Below are 16,159 nucleotides of genomic sequence, written 5' to 3'. Positions count from 1 at the left end.
GGTGGGGAACAAGGGCAGACAGACAACGATCCTACTAGGCCAGGTGTCTTTCTGATCGCGCATGGGGAAGGGCTGTACATGGTTAGTTGAATACAAATTAAATAGGGCCAGCTGGTGGCAAGTGCAAGGTAAATGCCGGGTGAAGGGGCTGAAGGATACAGAGACAGTCCCGTAGTGCAGGTAGGCAGTGCAGGGAAAAGTGGCTGGGCCAAGGACCGAGATCGGTGAGACCAGTGGACCTGCATGCCCATGTGCCCACTACGAACAGCTTTACTTGCTTTTCCTAGCTCTTCATTCATTCATTTATTCATGCATCCATTCATTAAATCTTCATTCCGGTATAAAAGCGTGTAAAGATTTACTTACATTATATTTGAAATTTCCATTGTGTCTCTTCGTAATGCAGTCTGTAAAACGGACCTTCGCATTCTTTATTTGCAACATCACGTAGTATAGGCATCTGTGAGAACTTGAAGTTTAGAATCCGTCTATGTAGTGCACCTCAATGTGCAAATGCGAACTGGCTTCTCTCCCAAATGCCACGGCCCTCTTGGCTGGCGCGTTCAAAGTGCCCCAATTTTGTCCCCGTTGTCTGCGAGCTTTGCAGCCCAAATTGAGACATTTAATTTTTGGCAGAATGTCAGGGAAAGTATAAAGTACCACAGGAGTTGAGTTAAAAGTGAGATTCATTGTTTGTTTGTTTTATTATTTGCAATATGCAAGTATCCCCTCTGTTAACAGTGCGCAGCATTTACATGAGATGAGAGATGAGACATGAGAAAAATATATACATACACATATGTGAGGTGAATAGAGAGAATTCAAAGATGACACCCAGCTTTTTCGCCACCCATGATGGTGAAGGTAGGGGTTAGGTTTACAGGTACACTGTACAATAACATTTATTTACAAAAAGACAATCGTATTGCAATTATTTAAACCGGGATTTGTACTTTACAATCAGCTGTGCTTCAGGTGGGCATGGCACAGTCGCAATGATCGGTGGCAATGGATCACTGCTCTGCACAGAAAAGTCCAAAATTCCATATCTGTGCTTCTCTAACACAGCAACAATAAGGCCTTTCACAAAGTCGAACTGCATTTCATCATAGAATGGTTTGATCAACCATTGCTTACTTCGTTTTGAAAACACCTTAGTGTAGCGAGGCATCCTTACTTTACCCCTAGTCCTAGATTGTTCACGTCCGACATTGCTGTTATGGGCCAAGACTGCTAGTAGAGTGCGATGTTTCATGCCCCGAAAGCTAAAATGCAAGCGCTTTGGCCTGTACTTTAGGCACATATTGTGGAACACCTCCAAATCTCCTGTGTGACAGAATTCTGTCAGTCCTCTCAAATCTCTTGATAGAGTTTTGTTGAAAACAATCTTCTCAATGGCTTTGTGTGTCGGTGAAGATGGAATCAACCACTTCTTCTTCCGTGCCTCCTCTGGGGACAAAGGGCCATGTCCACATTGGTGGAAATGTTCATTTGCTGTCCAGCGGTGAACGTTGGTACAGTGGTGCATCAGTGACCACCATTTTTCAAGTAGTATTTCCACTGACCCCTTACAAGTTTTTGTGCTCCACCAAATATGGTTGGTGATAGAATGTGACCACTGCAAAATACTTTCAAAACCTTTTTTTCCCTGCAGCCGAGATTTTCTTATTGATTGATTTAGCAAGATGCCATACGTCAAATTGATGTTTAATATGTGGGAACTGCATTGTCTTGGCAATTGAAACGTGTCTATCCGTGGCTATGAGGTCGATGTGCATTCCCCTCGATTGTAGATATTCCACTGATTTTATAAAACCTAGTTTCTCCATGGCCACTGAGGATGTACATTGTGTTACCTGCACGACCACCGAACTCAAAACTTTCTTACTATCCATGTCCTGAAAGTGGTAGGTGCAGTACTTGGCAGAAAATCCAGGGCTGTCGCACTGTCCATCGCCGGCTAGCCTGAATCGTTTTCCTTCGAATGTACTTGCTAGAGACAATTGTTCAATTTTCCAAGTATCACTAATGGCCGGAAACAGATAATCACGTTGGTATGTGTAGTACAGCGCTTTAAAAATGAAATGGAGTCCCACAAACTGAAAGAAAGCCTCTAACTTTCTAAAACTGGAGCCACTAAAAAGTGATGCAGCTGCACACAGTAGATTGCCTGCTGGCAGTTTCCCCAGCATCGGTTGTGCCGACCATGAGAACCTATGATTTAATCTACAGGCGGCATTTATTTTGACGTTACTGCCTTTTATTTGACGAGTCACATTAATCAATGGCTTCCCACATACTTTCCCTCTAATGGAATGCACACATTTCAGCATACTTATAATTTCCATCAAACAACTGTCGAATACAATGTATTTGCTTTCTTTCATTAGACTGTCATCCTGCGTCAACGTTGTTTCGGCCTTTGACGTTGTGGAGATTTCAACACATTGGTAAGTAATATCCAATGCAACTTTGCTGTAGTCTCCAAAAACAATTAATTCATATTCTGGCCATTGGATATGAGCATCTCGAGCCTGAACACGCCTCGCCTCAATTAATAGTTCCTCCATAGTGTACACGGTCTTGTAAGCCACATCTCTCATTCGCTTCACTGTCTGTGTGTGTATAGTTCTGACACCCACGGGTAACTGGAGGAGAGATTGGAAAAGGGATGTTCAGTTTAAACACAAGATAAAGTGTAGTAGAATTGACTGGAAAAAACATAAAATAGTCCCCAGCACAAACATTTTTTTAAAGTTATGAACTGTTTGTAACTAACCTTTTTTTTGTTTTTTTTTCTTTGCAACTTTTTTGACTGGACCTTCAACATCTGCACGCTGTAGCTCTGATTCGTTTCCGCATGTCCTCCCTTTCTCTTGCGCTGCAACGACTATATTTTCTGTATCCGCATAGACAGCACGGAATGAGGCTCCATCGTCTCCCTGAAACATAGTACTTTCATTACTATGTATCAAAATATTGTTAGCATAAAACACACGTGAGGACGAACACACAGGTACACGATTTAAACATTGTGTGCAGCAATCAAACGACAAGTATTCGACCAGTGATGATCTATTTCGATGGAACTGTCAGTATCCATACCTCTGGCTCTGCATGGACTGCCATGAATGGTTGTATTGGAGAGGAGGCATCCGCATCTACCTGAAACACAGTACTTGCATTAGTATGCTTTTCAATATTGGAAACACAACACACACTTGGGGTCGACGGCACAGGTACATATAAAGAGATAACCGCAAATGATGCATTGTCCAAAAGAATCAAGGAAAATCCAAATATGATCACATTTCATCGACTTATTTCAACGATTCCTTTACATCTGCATAATCTAAATGAGATGTTGTGATTGTGGTGGAAGCTTCGTCGTCTCCCTGAAACACAGCACTTGCGTTAATAGGGAAGAAAGTATAGCAAATGGAATCAAGTTATATGATCACACATGATGGAGCTGTCATTATCCATACCTCGTGCTGCTGAAGAATATCTATGGATGTTGCAAATGTAGTGCGCACTTCCGAAAGCTGTTGCGCCGATTCGTATACTTGAATGTCAGGCTCTGCATCAAGTGCAGGGGTTGACGCTCCATCAACTGCCTGAAACATAGTACTTGCATTAGTGAGGATTACAATTGTGAAAACATAACACACACCTGGGGTCGACAGCACAGGTACCTATCAACGGCTAACCACGAATGAAACATTGTGTAGAACAATCAAACAACAAGAATTCCAGCTCTGATGATGACGCTCGATGGAGCTGTCAGTATCCATACCTCCTGATGTTGAAAAACATCTAGAAATGTTGTAGATGTGGCGGACGCTTCAGCATCTCCCTGAAAGACAGTACTTGCATTAGTATGGATAACACTAATTATAACTGAAAACAAACACCAGTGGACGATAACTAAGGTGTATATCAATTGGAAAGCAGTAACCAAACATTCGGTAAAATAATTAGAATAAAACTATTACTTGACATGCATAAAACAAGTATGTAGCGGATTAGCCTAGTAAGATTACCTGATACGCTCTAGAAGTGGTTGATAACTGCGACCACGTCAAGGATGTAGAATGTTCTTGCTTCAGATTCAAGGGATAGTCAAAAGTTGTAAAGGTCAATTAATGATTGATAATGAAATGCCAATATTAAAAATAGCCATGTAAGCCGACAGAATACTTGAAAAATGCTCAATACAGCACAGTTCCCTATCCCCATATACATATACATTGCGTTTGTGGGTTATGAAATCGAAAAAGAATATATTGATAAATGTCAATATTCAAAAAACTATACACTCATATCAATATCGAAATTATTACAAGGGATAGAACACCTACAATATCTATTAATCCATTCGGCTACACACTACCGCAAGGCCGAAAGCTAAATCCGGAAACTTGACTCACCGGTGGCGGAATGTGGACGAATAGAGTGGGAATAGCGTTTTCGCGCAATTTCCGTGTCTTTCGCCGTTTATTCTTCTTTGTTACCCAAGAAGTTGTGTACATGTCCAAGGAAAAGTGCCGGCTGCAGATGCGGTATCGATCACCCCTCTTGTCCTCTAAGACTTGTTGGACTCTACTTTCCAGCTCATCCAGTGGATATCCGCAATGTCTGACCCATTCTCTTATTCGATCAACAGTTTTCAGGAATACATGCATTGTAGTTCCTTCAGATTTCGCATGGGTCTTCGAAGGGCAACCGCTAATCGAACAGGTAGGCATTGTTGATAAATCTGAAAAGTAAATATCGACATTATTATACAATCTTCAAGAGTAAAGATTTGATACAAAAGTAAATGAATCATACAATGATCAATGCAAGGTTTGTTTTGGTCGCAGGAACTATACCAGTTCATTATGTGCTGCTTAGTATTTGCATAAATTGCAGAAATGTATAATTGATGTGACTGAAATCTGAACATGTGACTCGTCCCTTGGATGTTCTGTCTTGCACGAGAAGGAAACCTGCTAACATTATTGACTGGACCCCCGAAGGATGCAATTCAATCAATAGTCACAGATGAAAATAAATAGATCTATTGATAGCATAGCAATGGAAACTCAAGTCAATAGCAATGAGACCAATGAACATAGCACTATTGTGTACTCTACTCGCAAATAGATAGAAATTTAAAAACTTGTGAAATATGACTAGGATACATGGCCTTACCTTGACCAACAAACAGTTGGATTCAGCAAGCAGAGCAGTATGTTGCGGGAGAATAGGTGGATGGCCACAGGTAGCGCAGTGATGGGTATGCTCGAAGCGGTCACAGAAGTTCACGGATAGCACGACGACGAGCAGATTAGCATAGATCTCAGTGGTTCCCAGGTGGCACGTTCAAGAGTTGACTTGCAAAGCACAAAGATGTTCTCATGAGACATATCGAGTGGTTATTAAAGTATTAGAAACTGGGGTGTGTTTGTGAATGAATGACGTTTGAATGTCGTGGTATTAGGGGGGCGGCCTGCTTGAAGGGGAGGCCTGCCTGGAGACACGGGGTCTGAGGAGGCCATGTGACCGATGGCCCCTTGGCGTGGGACACCTTTTGAAGTGTACATGCAGTTTGGCACCTTGGCCTTTCGCGCCCCTGACAGCCCCCCATGCCAGCGCTCATCCCCGGGTGTGAACCGCCTTTGATGGAGGGGGGTGGGATGGATGGGCCTGGGGCGTGGAGATAAGGCACAGGAAGACTGCTGAATGGAGACACACTTATGTGGATTGCAGGGGGGCGGCCTGCCTCAGGGGAGGCCTGCCTGGAGACACGGGGTCTGAGGAGGCCATGTGACCGATGGCCCCTTGGCGGCGTGGGACACCTTTTGAAGTGTACATGTAGTTTGGCATCTTGGCCGTTCGCGCCCGTCACAGCCCCCCATGCCAGTGCGCATCAGTATATTGTTGCTTATCATTAACAAATGCCACATACCGGAGATTCTTGTGAGCACAGACCCACACTTCAACCGGTGTATTATAGTGGTCAAGACTGTATAATCCAATGGTAAATGTTAGTATAGATATGTGTGACTTTTATAGAGACATAACCTACTGAAAGACTTTGAACAAGTGTGTTTTAGTGCATGCATTATCGAGAATATGTTATGTTAGCTTAGATAGATAGTGACCACCCTGCTTCACAGCAACCAGACTTTCACCCATTCGGAGCACAGATGTCTGACGTCCATCCTTGAATGGAGACATACTTGATTTATTTAAAAAATCGAGACAACCGTTGTTAAAATATATGTGGTGTTTTATTTTGTATCTTATTTTCATGACACAAAAATACAAGACTTTAAAGATTATACAGGTCAGGTTGCAGCTCAGCGAGAGAAAATCCCCTGTACTGACCGCTGTCACTCGGGAATGTTTCTCTAATGGCACGAACGGCACAGGCGGGTATCACTCTTCGAACGCGGTGTCCAAGCCTCCCGTGAAGCCACCATGTAAAGGAACGATAGGCCACCAGCCTGTACCACCTGTGAAAAGGAATGAAACAAACTGTTTTTAAATTGTCAATGACAATTCTTGTAACTAATGGCATTTTACACGGACAAATGCTATCTAGACAATGCACACTATTCAACGACTTACATGCGTTACAATGATATATAGATGTAATTTTGGATATAGTAGAAGACCATGAAATAGGAGTGGCATGACAAGCAGAGTATACTTAATCGTTATTCGGATTACGAGAACGAACAGTTGCTCGAAGTTCGTGCATAAGCACCATCATTATTCTCAACACGGCCAGTGTGAGGCAGGCTGCCCTGAAGTCTGGCAGCTCGGTGATGCATTGCGGTCGTGGCTCGACTTCCGAAATGTAAGCCAGGCATCCCGGGTTTTCTCGGCAGCAGCAGTTCTCGTCCTCGGTTGGCATTAGCTCGCACCGATTGCATGTGCACCAGGTGGAGATGCCGTCCATTCGACTAGGCCCAGGCTCTTCATCTGTTGATTCGTCCTGCCAACTGCCGTCCGAATCCCCATCGTTTTCGCGTGCTTCCCTTTCCAGTAGTTCCTCCTCGGTATACTCGGGCTCGTACATGTAGGGCATTATTGTAGCCATTGTGTGTTAAACAAACTAAAATAATTTATAGCGGTGGTACTGGTATCTGTTCACACGGGCTACAAGCGGCGAAGGTAGCTGACCAGAGCACTGAAACGAGTCACAGAATACTCAAAGTAACACAGAGAGAGGAATAGAATCGAAAATCGGCTGCTGTGTGTTGTGAAACGGTCTGTTTATACTTATTGAGTAGAGAGCCGTCCTGATATTTCCATGGCGACACGTCATTAGCTGAAGCGCAGCGAATGTTGACACGAGACGTGCTTTGGCGTTGGGAAATGGCCGGTACGAGTCTGCTGATGACAGGCTCAGGGGTGGGGGAATTGATTTAGTGCCGCAAAAGCAGGTCAGCCAGGGCGATCGGGGAAAAGATAGGATTATCAGAAAATGGCGGCTCCCTGGTGCTTGTTTTCACGTGCGTTCAATGGACGAAAACTCGGGTAAGGTCCATAGGAAAGTTTTCTAAAATCGAGCCACTTAGACTTAAAAAAACATGGCCGACCCGTAGGGACAATAAAAAATTTTACTAGACCATGCCTTTAAGCTAACAAGGCTCTTCTAGGCCATAAGTAGGAGCTAGATAGCTCCCAGCACCCCTCAATTTCGAACCCTGCCTCTGTGTGTGTGTATTCATTTGCAGCTCTCTGCATGGTCTTTTAATTCTTTCAGATTTTACTAATGTTACTGCTCCTCTTTTCTTTAAATGGACAAAGTGTTTTTTGTAGTCTTATCTGGTTTCCAGTGTGACTAGCTCAAGGAAGTTTTGTAACTGTATGAAGAGCAACAAATTCTTTTATTTGGAAGAACACTGTCATTGAAACTGGGGGTTTCCTTTCATTTTATGAGGAGAAGGATGGACAGTGGTTTTAATGCGAGTGTTTTCTGTTTCATCCTATCTAGACCCAGACATTGAACATGGCTCAGAACAAAGCTCTACCAATCTCGTCTCAGCCCAGCAGTCAGCAGAGGCACAGCAGCAGCAGCTTGCATCACAGAGGTATGTTCAGAAATTGCTATGCCATTTCTTGGCCTTTTTGCGATGACCACCCCTTGCCCTATTGCATTCTGTTTCCTCATCCATATACACATTCTAAACACCTATAGTTAATGTCTCGTAGGTGGGTTGTGTGACGCCAGTTGGCCTTGCGAGTCCAAACGAACTTCTGATAGCTCCTGACATCAAGTTAAGGCTACAGGCAGAAGCTAAATAGCACCCATCCATTTTGATTCCTGAATTACTGCCCTCCTGCCTTTCTCCTGTCCGCCCTATCAAGCCTACTTGCTCCTCTGTCTGCACTTGGAGGTTCCTGCGATTTCAGATTTTCTATGACTTTGACTCCCCAGCAGTTCCAGCTTAACTGCATCATGTCCCCTTTTTCCCCTCTTGCCCACTGTTTAGCATTGCCCACGCTCCCTGTCTTACTCCTCAGCGTATCCTGACTCTCACCAGATCCTTCTTGGCTGTTCCTCTCTTTATCAGATGCTATTTCATACATTCCAATTCTTCCTCTCCCTGCTTTGGGGTCTCTCCTCACCCTCTCTCTAAGCTTGTTAGCCCTCCATGCGTCTCTCTTCCACCCTCCCCCGTAACTTTGTCAATCTGGCCTCTGAGAATTCCATTTATGGAGTAATTTTCCCTCCAGTTGTGTACCCACCAACTTTCTGCTGCTGTTAAACACCATAGTCTGACCTTGCCAGTGGAGCACAGCCTTCTGCTGCACTCCAGTGGGCTTTTCGCTCACTTTATTATGGGGAAGCTGACATGCCCTTAAAGACAGTCAGTACTGGGGGACTTTGTTTCCCTTAGTCCTTGCTAATGTTGCAACTTTTCTGCAACATGTTTCAAGTGTACCATGTACCTTACACAGTGCGCTTGGGTCCTCATGTCAATTTCAAGGTCCATAGACACTCTCAAAGAATCTTTTGGAGAACTGTGGACAGGGATGGTGGCAGTTTATCTTTTTGCTTTATTTTAACGCTTTCTTGCCATGCAAACCGCATTTACCACGTTTGGCACAGAAAGGCGGCCTGGCTCCAAAATGGCCATGCCATGATGTTCTTTGTCCTGTCCTTTGGCCATCTTGCCCCTTTGCTTTCCCAGGTCGAGCTGACCTGGGTCAGTCCTTATTTGGGCATGCATTCTCCCGCGAAAAACGCCAAGCTTTTGCGGGCTTCTGCATGCCTTGTGTGTGTGTGCCCCCAGAATGTGAGCTGAGCTGTCTAGTTCCAATCCACATCCTGGGTGCCAGAGAGTCTGGTGTGCTGTGAATGCCTGGGACCACCGTGGTCCGTGATTGGTCCACGTCTGGTATGCCTGTATGTGAGCAGGTCTCCCATTGGGTCCTCTTCGTTTTGGTGCAAAGGAGATTCTGGATAAGAGAAGGCTCCAACAACCATACCAGGTCCATCTCTTGAGTTCTCACTGAACAAAGGATAGGATTCAAGTATCCTGAAACTAAGAAGCCGAGTCGAGGAACGGCTGGTAACCCGCTGGAAGGTTTGGCACCCTGCGCCCGCTGGACCCCTCTGCATCTGATCGAACTAGAAGGTCTGCGAAGACGCTTCGACCCATTAAAATAGGGGGACCAACTATTCTCGGCACCTTCATCAATCCCTGCAAGTAAGCCTTCTCGTAAGTATCCCTGGGCCAACCAGTGGGCTGACCAGCTTACACAGGTCCTTTGCTTGGACACCACCGCCGTTTCGAGGAGACCCTTGAAACTTGGTATATCGCAAGCTGTGTGTCCACGGCATTCTCACACCGAATTTCAAATACTTGGCATTCCCAGGTCTGGAGTAAAGAGAGTGCCCAAACCGGAGTACACGCGGTTATCGTGACGCCCAGCCGTGGTGACAAACTTTGCAGGTGCCTTGCAGCTGTGCCCCTCTGTGCCCTGAAGCCTGCTACAGCGGCCTGATCCATCCATCAGGAGCAGAGAAATCGCCACTGTCCTGTTTGGAAATCAACACTGTAACTTCGTCACTGAAAGCTACAGAGCCGCAGAATTGCTGCATTTGAATTTGCAACCGAAGTGGACTTGACTGCCGAAGTTTGGTCCAGAGTGCGCCAGGCGTCAGTGGGTACTACCAACCCTTACTGGTGGCCGCTAGTGCATCCACCCATTTTTACGCAAAAGTGTCCCCTGAGGCCCACTCTCCTTTCCACAGATAGCCTGAGTTATCAAACCATTCCCAACTCCTGGAACCTGTTCTGCCCCCCTGGGTAGACCCTCCACGAATAGTGGGAACTTATTCTGCATCACCTCACCCACCTTCCTGAGCTGCTACAGGCCCTACTAAAGACCCTGATTTCGCCCATCTGCACTACCGCGTGTGCCAGCATTGCAAGTACATTTGAGCAATAGGCTCCTCTAATCGTAGAGACTGGACTGAATTGTGATTACTGCAGAATTGCCTAAAGACTATTTGCACTGCCTGCTTCCTTCCCTGTTTAGGTTGTGGACCCATTTTGGGCATTAACCCTTTAGTTCCATTGGTCTTGTATATATGTATTTTAGTAGGATTGTGTTGTATTACTGTTGATTATTACTGTGTGTTGAACTTCTAAGGTCTTGAATAAATGTATTTATATTTTTAATATATATACACCTGACTGGGAGTGATTTGTAGTGTCCTTTACTCTGTGTGCTCATTGATGTCTTTCAGTCACCCTCACCCCTCCTGAGACCTAGTCTTGACCGCTGCCAATGCTACCTTGATTGGTCTGGCTTGTCCAGAAGGTTACCCTGTTCCAAGAAACTAGGCTGGCCTTCTGAACCTCTGCCCCACCAGGTCAGAGTTCAGAAATCCAGCTTAACAGCCTCTCACTTTTTTCGGATCAAAATGGTCTTCTTTCTGACTTTGGAAAACTATGAATGCCTAAAGTGTTCTTCTTTCTGTCCTTGTTTCTCCACGTTCTTCTCTTAAGTGCATTTACGTTTAAAGAAATTCAAATGCACATCTATGTATTTAAGTTTTAGAAATTGGGACAGAGGCCAATTACCTGGCTTGTACAATGAGTAATTGCAGTGTTCAGATGGATTTTCCGAGTCCGCTCTGTGGGAGGCTTCCGAGAGGTCACTGTAGTTGAACAGGGTTATTATCACTTAGATCTAGGCAGACTCTATAAACGAGTAGTAAAGCAAGACTTCAGGAACTTTGGCAGTGGTGTAATGCTACAGGTAGCCACAAAGGAAGCACTCCAATTAGAATGAAGTACAAACATTTTCCAATTATTTGGCCTTTAAATCCATGTATATATGTGTGTGTGTGTATACACACACATATATATATATATGTATATATGTGTAAAAGCAGTTTGACTTGAGGCAGTAAAGTGAATTAACTGCTATTGAAACAAATATCCTGGCCCCTACCACCTCAGAAGCCCATCCCTGGTACGTTAAGTAGGCCTAGTGCCTAAGGGAATCAAAAGTCCCAGGTAAGTATCTGTTACAGGGAGATAGAAGTCTTTAAAGGTGAAGAACAAATATTGGCAAAGGCAATAGGAAGGCAAATGTTCCAGTGAAGAAGAAATTGAAGGTAAGTCAAGTAGATCAGGGATACTCTCCCAATCCCACCACTCTAGGGGAAGCCCAGGGAGGATCCTTGGCCAGAACTCCACTGATCATGAGGAAGGGTTAGGGAGTGGAATGTACGCCTATCCAATTCCTATGGCGCGGGTGTGTGGAAACGGGTATACAGACTCCTTTCACCTACTCCGATTCTCTGGGAAACCACACCTAGGGATCGAAGAGCCCACTTACTTCAGTAGGTCTGGTTGCATGGGTCCAGGAGCACTTTTCTGCATCAGGATTGTGTCTGCTAGACTGTGGTTCCTTACTCCGGCGAGACGGTTTGTGGTGTCTTGAAGTAGGATGGCCTAGGCACCACAGGACAATGACCATCACAGGTCCACCACAAAAGGAGACAATCAGGAAACAACTGAGATGGACGGCAGCAAAGAACCCCCCCAATCATGGGATGGCAGATAACACTTGTGGTAATGAGGAACACCTAATTCTGTCCCAAATTCGAGCTAGTGCCAGCCCCAGTCCACCAATGATAAGCATCAGCACCATTCAAACTGGCAAGGGCTGTCCAATCATGGGAAGCCTCTTGCCCCAAATCTGCCTAGTGACAGCCATCTCCTGGCTGGATTGTGGATTGGGTTTAGACAGTCCCAAGCCCTACATCTGGCCAGGGTTCAGGCACCGCCGCTTTCCCTGGGAACTGGCTTCTGCATGGCTCTTCCTGACCTAAAAAGGCTAAAGGAAAGGTAGCCAAAGGACACAGCAAACAACGCATGGCACATCCATTTTGTGTATATGGTACTCAAAATGGTACTTTGTGGTAAAATGCAAAAGTGTTCACAGTAAAATTGAAAACCACAGTAGAAGAATATCCACTGCCACCAGCTTCCTTGAAGAACTCTTCTAGTAACAGAAATGCTACAAAATTAAAGTAAAAAAGAATTATAAAACGTACTCCTGAAGTACTTTCACTATTAGGTGATGTGTGCTACAGGAAAATAATGGACTCTTTCAAAGGGGACACAGCGTCCCATTGCACTGTTAGCCATATGGGCAGACCAGTGCCCCCAAAAGAAATGAGCAGAGCAGCAAGCAAAGCAAAAAGGTGCTACCTACTGAGCGAAGACCCCACCGGACACACCCACTGGGTCAAGAGACATGTCCACTAATCCGGAATCACCACAATGCACTCACCGGGAAGTTACATCACTTTCATCAATGCATACTAGCACTTCTCAAATTTTCCCATTCCTGGACTTTGATCCCCAGAGGGCATTCAACCTACATTGTGAAAGGCTCTATACACATGATGCGATGCAATACAATAAGGTGTAGGTCATTGAGCCCACTGTCGCAAGACATGGCTTTTTCACGTAAGCTTCAATGTACTTTTTAAAAAACATCCAGAGGCTGGGACCTTTTCATGCACGCCACAGGGAAGTCAAACATTTTAGCCATTGTGGGTAATGCGGTCTTCTGATCATTACTGAACACCTTTAAATATTCTGCATAAAACCCCTCCTCTTCCCCAAGCCTTGCAAAATCTACTCTGATTTCTGCCAGACGGATGTCTATTATAATAACGAATGGAGAAATTATCGTTTTGTTTTTTTTTTTTTTAACAATGCAGTGGGAGATCCCCCGCTCCCACTTGCCCCCCCCCACCTTAACTATTACCCCAGCCTCACTCCACATATAAAGTCCAAACATTTCGGAAAAAAGATGTGATCGTTTCTCCATTCGTTATTTTTCATGCAAACATTTCTGTGGATACCCTGACAGCCGTCTGTAACTCCAGGTTAGTACTAGAACGGAAAACCCTCCTGTCTAGGTTGATGTTCATATGCCATCAATAAACTCCCTTATTGGCTTGCTAACACCCCCAGGGACTTCTACTTTTCCCTTTTCTCACCATAGGCTAGTTCCCTAGTGGAAGGGGGGGAACAGTTTTTGGCAGCATTGTTGCTTCTAGATCTACTTCATCACCACCCTTTCCCCGTGGAGAGGGGCTTACCCCTCCCCTAACAAGGCAAAGTCCTTGTCACATTGTACTTATTATAGTCTTGTTTCTCTCTTTTTTTTTTTAAAGCTGGGTATTGCTTAAATGATTATCATGAGGAGTTGTGCACAGGTTTTAGAAACGTCTGGGCATGTTGAAGCTTACTTGAAAAGCTACGACTTGTGGCAATGAGGTCAATATCCATCATCCTGCATGGTTGCATACAGTAATGTTGCTTCCTGGTAAATGCATTATAAGGGACCTGGATTAGTGTGGGCATAACCACTTAACCTATCAGTCTTTGCTGTCATCACTGCTGGGATGGGGCCCTAAGGTGTTTCTCTCAGGGTGGGACTTTCTGGTCTGGGCGTAAAGATGGTGCTTCCGGACTTCGGGTCATGAGGGTGGAACTTGTGGTTTAGGGGTCAGAGGGCAGAGCAGTACCTCTGGGTCACAGTTCGTAGGGGATGAAGCAGGACTTCTCAGAGACAGGGTCCAAATAAGAGGGAGGGGGGACCCTCTGGGATTTTGTGTCTGAGTAGGACTTTTAGGGTCACGGGTTGGAGCTGAACCTCCAGGTTCATGGGGCAACGGGGCTAACCCTCTGACAATACTGTGAAACTGAGAAAATGATTGTATTAATACCCTGATGATCACTAGCCATTGATGAGACTTGTCCACTGATAACACTTTGTCACTGAAATGGTGCATTACCTAAACTCTGGCACTGATGACCCCGATCCCTCAATAGGCAACTGGTACTACTAAGCAGTAATAAAATGTAGCCATAGATTATACTGAGTCCATGATCCTATGCCACTGATAGTGGTGCAGAATTACGAATCTTTGCATCCTCTCCTCAAAAATCCCTCTGCTGACCCCTCCTGCCCTTCTAACTACCGCCCTATCTCCATTACCCCCTTCCTGGGCAAACTCCCGGAGAAGCTGGTCATCTCCCAACTGGTCCAACACACTGAATCTGTTGGTTGGCTCCACAACCATCAGTCTGGCTTCAGAGCAGGAAAACTGCTCTACTGAATACCTGTGATGACTTGCGCTGAAATCTCGATTCCAACTCTCCATTTGTTCTTATCCTTCTGGATCATTCCTCTGCTTTCGACATGGTCAATCGTGCCACCCTGACTACACGGCTCCATGACTCCCTTGGGATCACAGGCCTGGAACCTGACTGGTTGTCATCATGCCTATCTGACCGTCCTTCCCAGGTTCAGCTGGGCTCTTTTCTCTCCCCTATCAGACTCTCCACCTGGGACATCCCTCAATGCTCTATCCCCTCGCTGTGGCTCTTCAACATCTACCTCGCCCCTCTGGCCCACCTGTTCTCCTTATCTGCTCACTTCCAGTGTTATGCAGACGACACCTAGCTCTTCTTTAAGCTTCCCTCTGCTGCCTCTTCTTCCTCCTCACTCATCCTGACTGTCCGACAACTGCTATTCAGGCATGTGTTCTGCCAATGATCTCTGCCTTAATGCCAGTAAAACTGTGGCCCCTGCTCCCTCCTTCCCTCCTACCCTATGCCCTTCCTCTATGGGTCCCCTCCCTCACCGTCTTGTGAGGCAAAAAACCTTAGTGTCATCTTTGATTCCTCTCTCTCCTGCTCGCCTCACATCTCGGACCTTGACAAGAAGGCTCACTATTAGCTGCACCTCCTCAGAGGCATTCTTCCTTTCCTCACCTTTCCCAAGAAACTCAGTGCCTCCAGACCACTGGTCCTCTCTAGGCTGGACTACTGCAACCGCCTCTTCCTCAATCTTCCTTTTTCCTCCCTTTTCCCCTTCAACTAATCCAGAATCAGACTGCGCGACTGATCCTTGGCCTCAAGCCCAGGAACTGCATCTCTGCAGCCCTTAAATCTCTCCAGTGACTCTGGGTTGTTGCTAGGATCAAATTCAAGACCCTCTGCATCATCCATAAGGCTTACTGGGGCCTGGGACCCCATTACATCAATCTGCCTCTCCCTAAATACCTCCCTGCTAGAGCCCTTCGTTCTTCTCTCTGAAAATCTCTGCAGATCAGATGCTTCTCTAAACAGAGAGTGGGGGGTAGATCTCTCACCTCCGCAGGAGCCTCCCTCCGGAATGGTCTCACTGCCCCTCAGGTTTGAGCCGGATCTCCTTAAATTCAGGAAGCTCCTCAAGACCCTCATTTTCTCTTCATCCTTCCCTCTCCCCATCCCCCGCTAACTCCCATTTTGCTGCATTGACTGGCTGCCTGGTTCCCTCTGAGGTCTACATGGCACCAGACCCCCCTCCTTGCACTTAGCATGCAATTCCCTGGCACTTGCCCTCCTGGCATCCCATTAGCACTCCCTAGCCCCTGTGCCACCCCTCCACCCCTTTCTTTTTCACTTGCACACACTCCTCTTTACTTTGCACTTCCCTTCCCACCCTAGCACTTTGCATTTGCGTAGACTGGCACTCCCCCTTCTTCCCTCGCATTGCTTGTTACTGCACTTGCACGATCTGAATGTCACAAGGCCTAGTAGGACCATTATTGTTATCTTTCTCCCTTGCT

At 45.6% G+C, this 16,159-nt stretch overlaps 1 protein-coding gene across 1 annotated transcript in view; it reads left to right on the top strand.

The window, feature by feature from the left end:
• Nucleotides 1-16,159, top strand: part of LOC138525724 (uncharacterized) — a 137,700-nt gene that overhangs the window by 67,047 nt on the left and 54,494 nt on the right. The window contains exon 2 of the mRNA XM_069635896.1: nt 7,994-8,090. Within this exon, the coding sequence (XP_069491997.1) occupies nt 8,009-8,090 (82 nt within the window). The 5' untranslated portion in view covers nt 7,994-8,008. The remainder of the gene's footprint in view (nt 1-7,993; nt 8,091-16,159) is intronic.

The sequence above is a fragment of the Ambystoma mexicanum genome, chromosome 1p, assembly GCF_040938575.1.
Source record: "Ambystoma mexicanum isolate Mex_15411 chromosome 1p, UKY_AmexF1_1, whole genome shotgun sequence".
Taxonomy (NCBI): domain Eukaryota; kingdom Metazoa; phylum Chordata; class Amphibia; order Caudata; family Ambystomatidae; genus Ambystoma; species Ambystoma mexicanum.
This window is presented reverse-complemented; position numbering and strand designations above follow the sequence as displayed.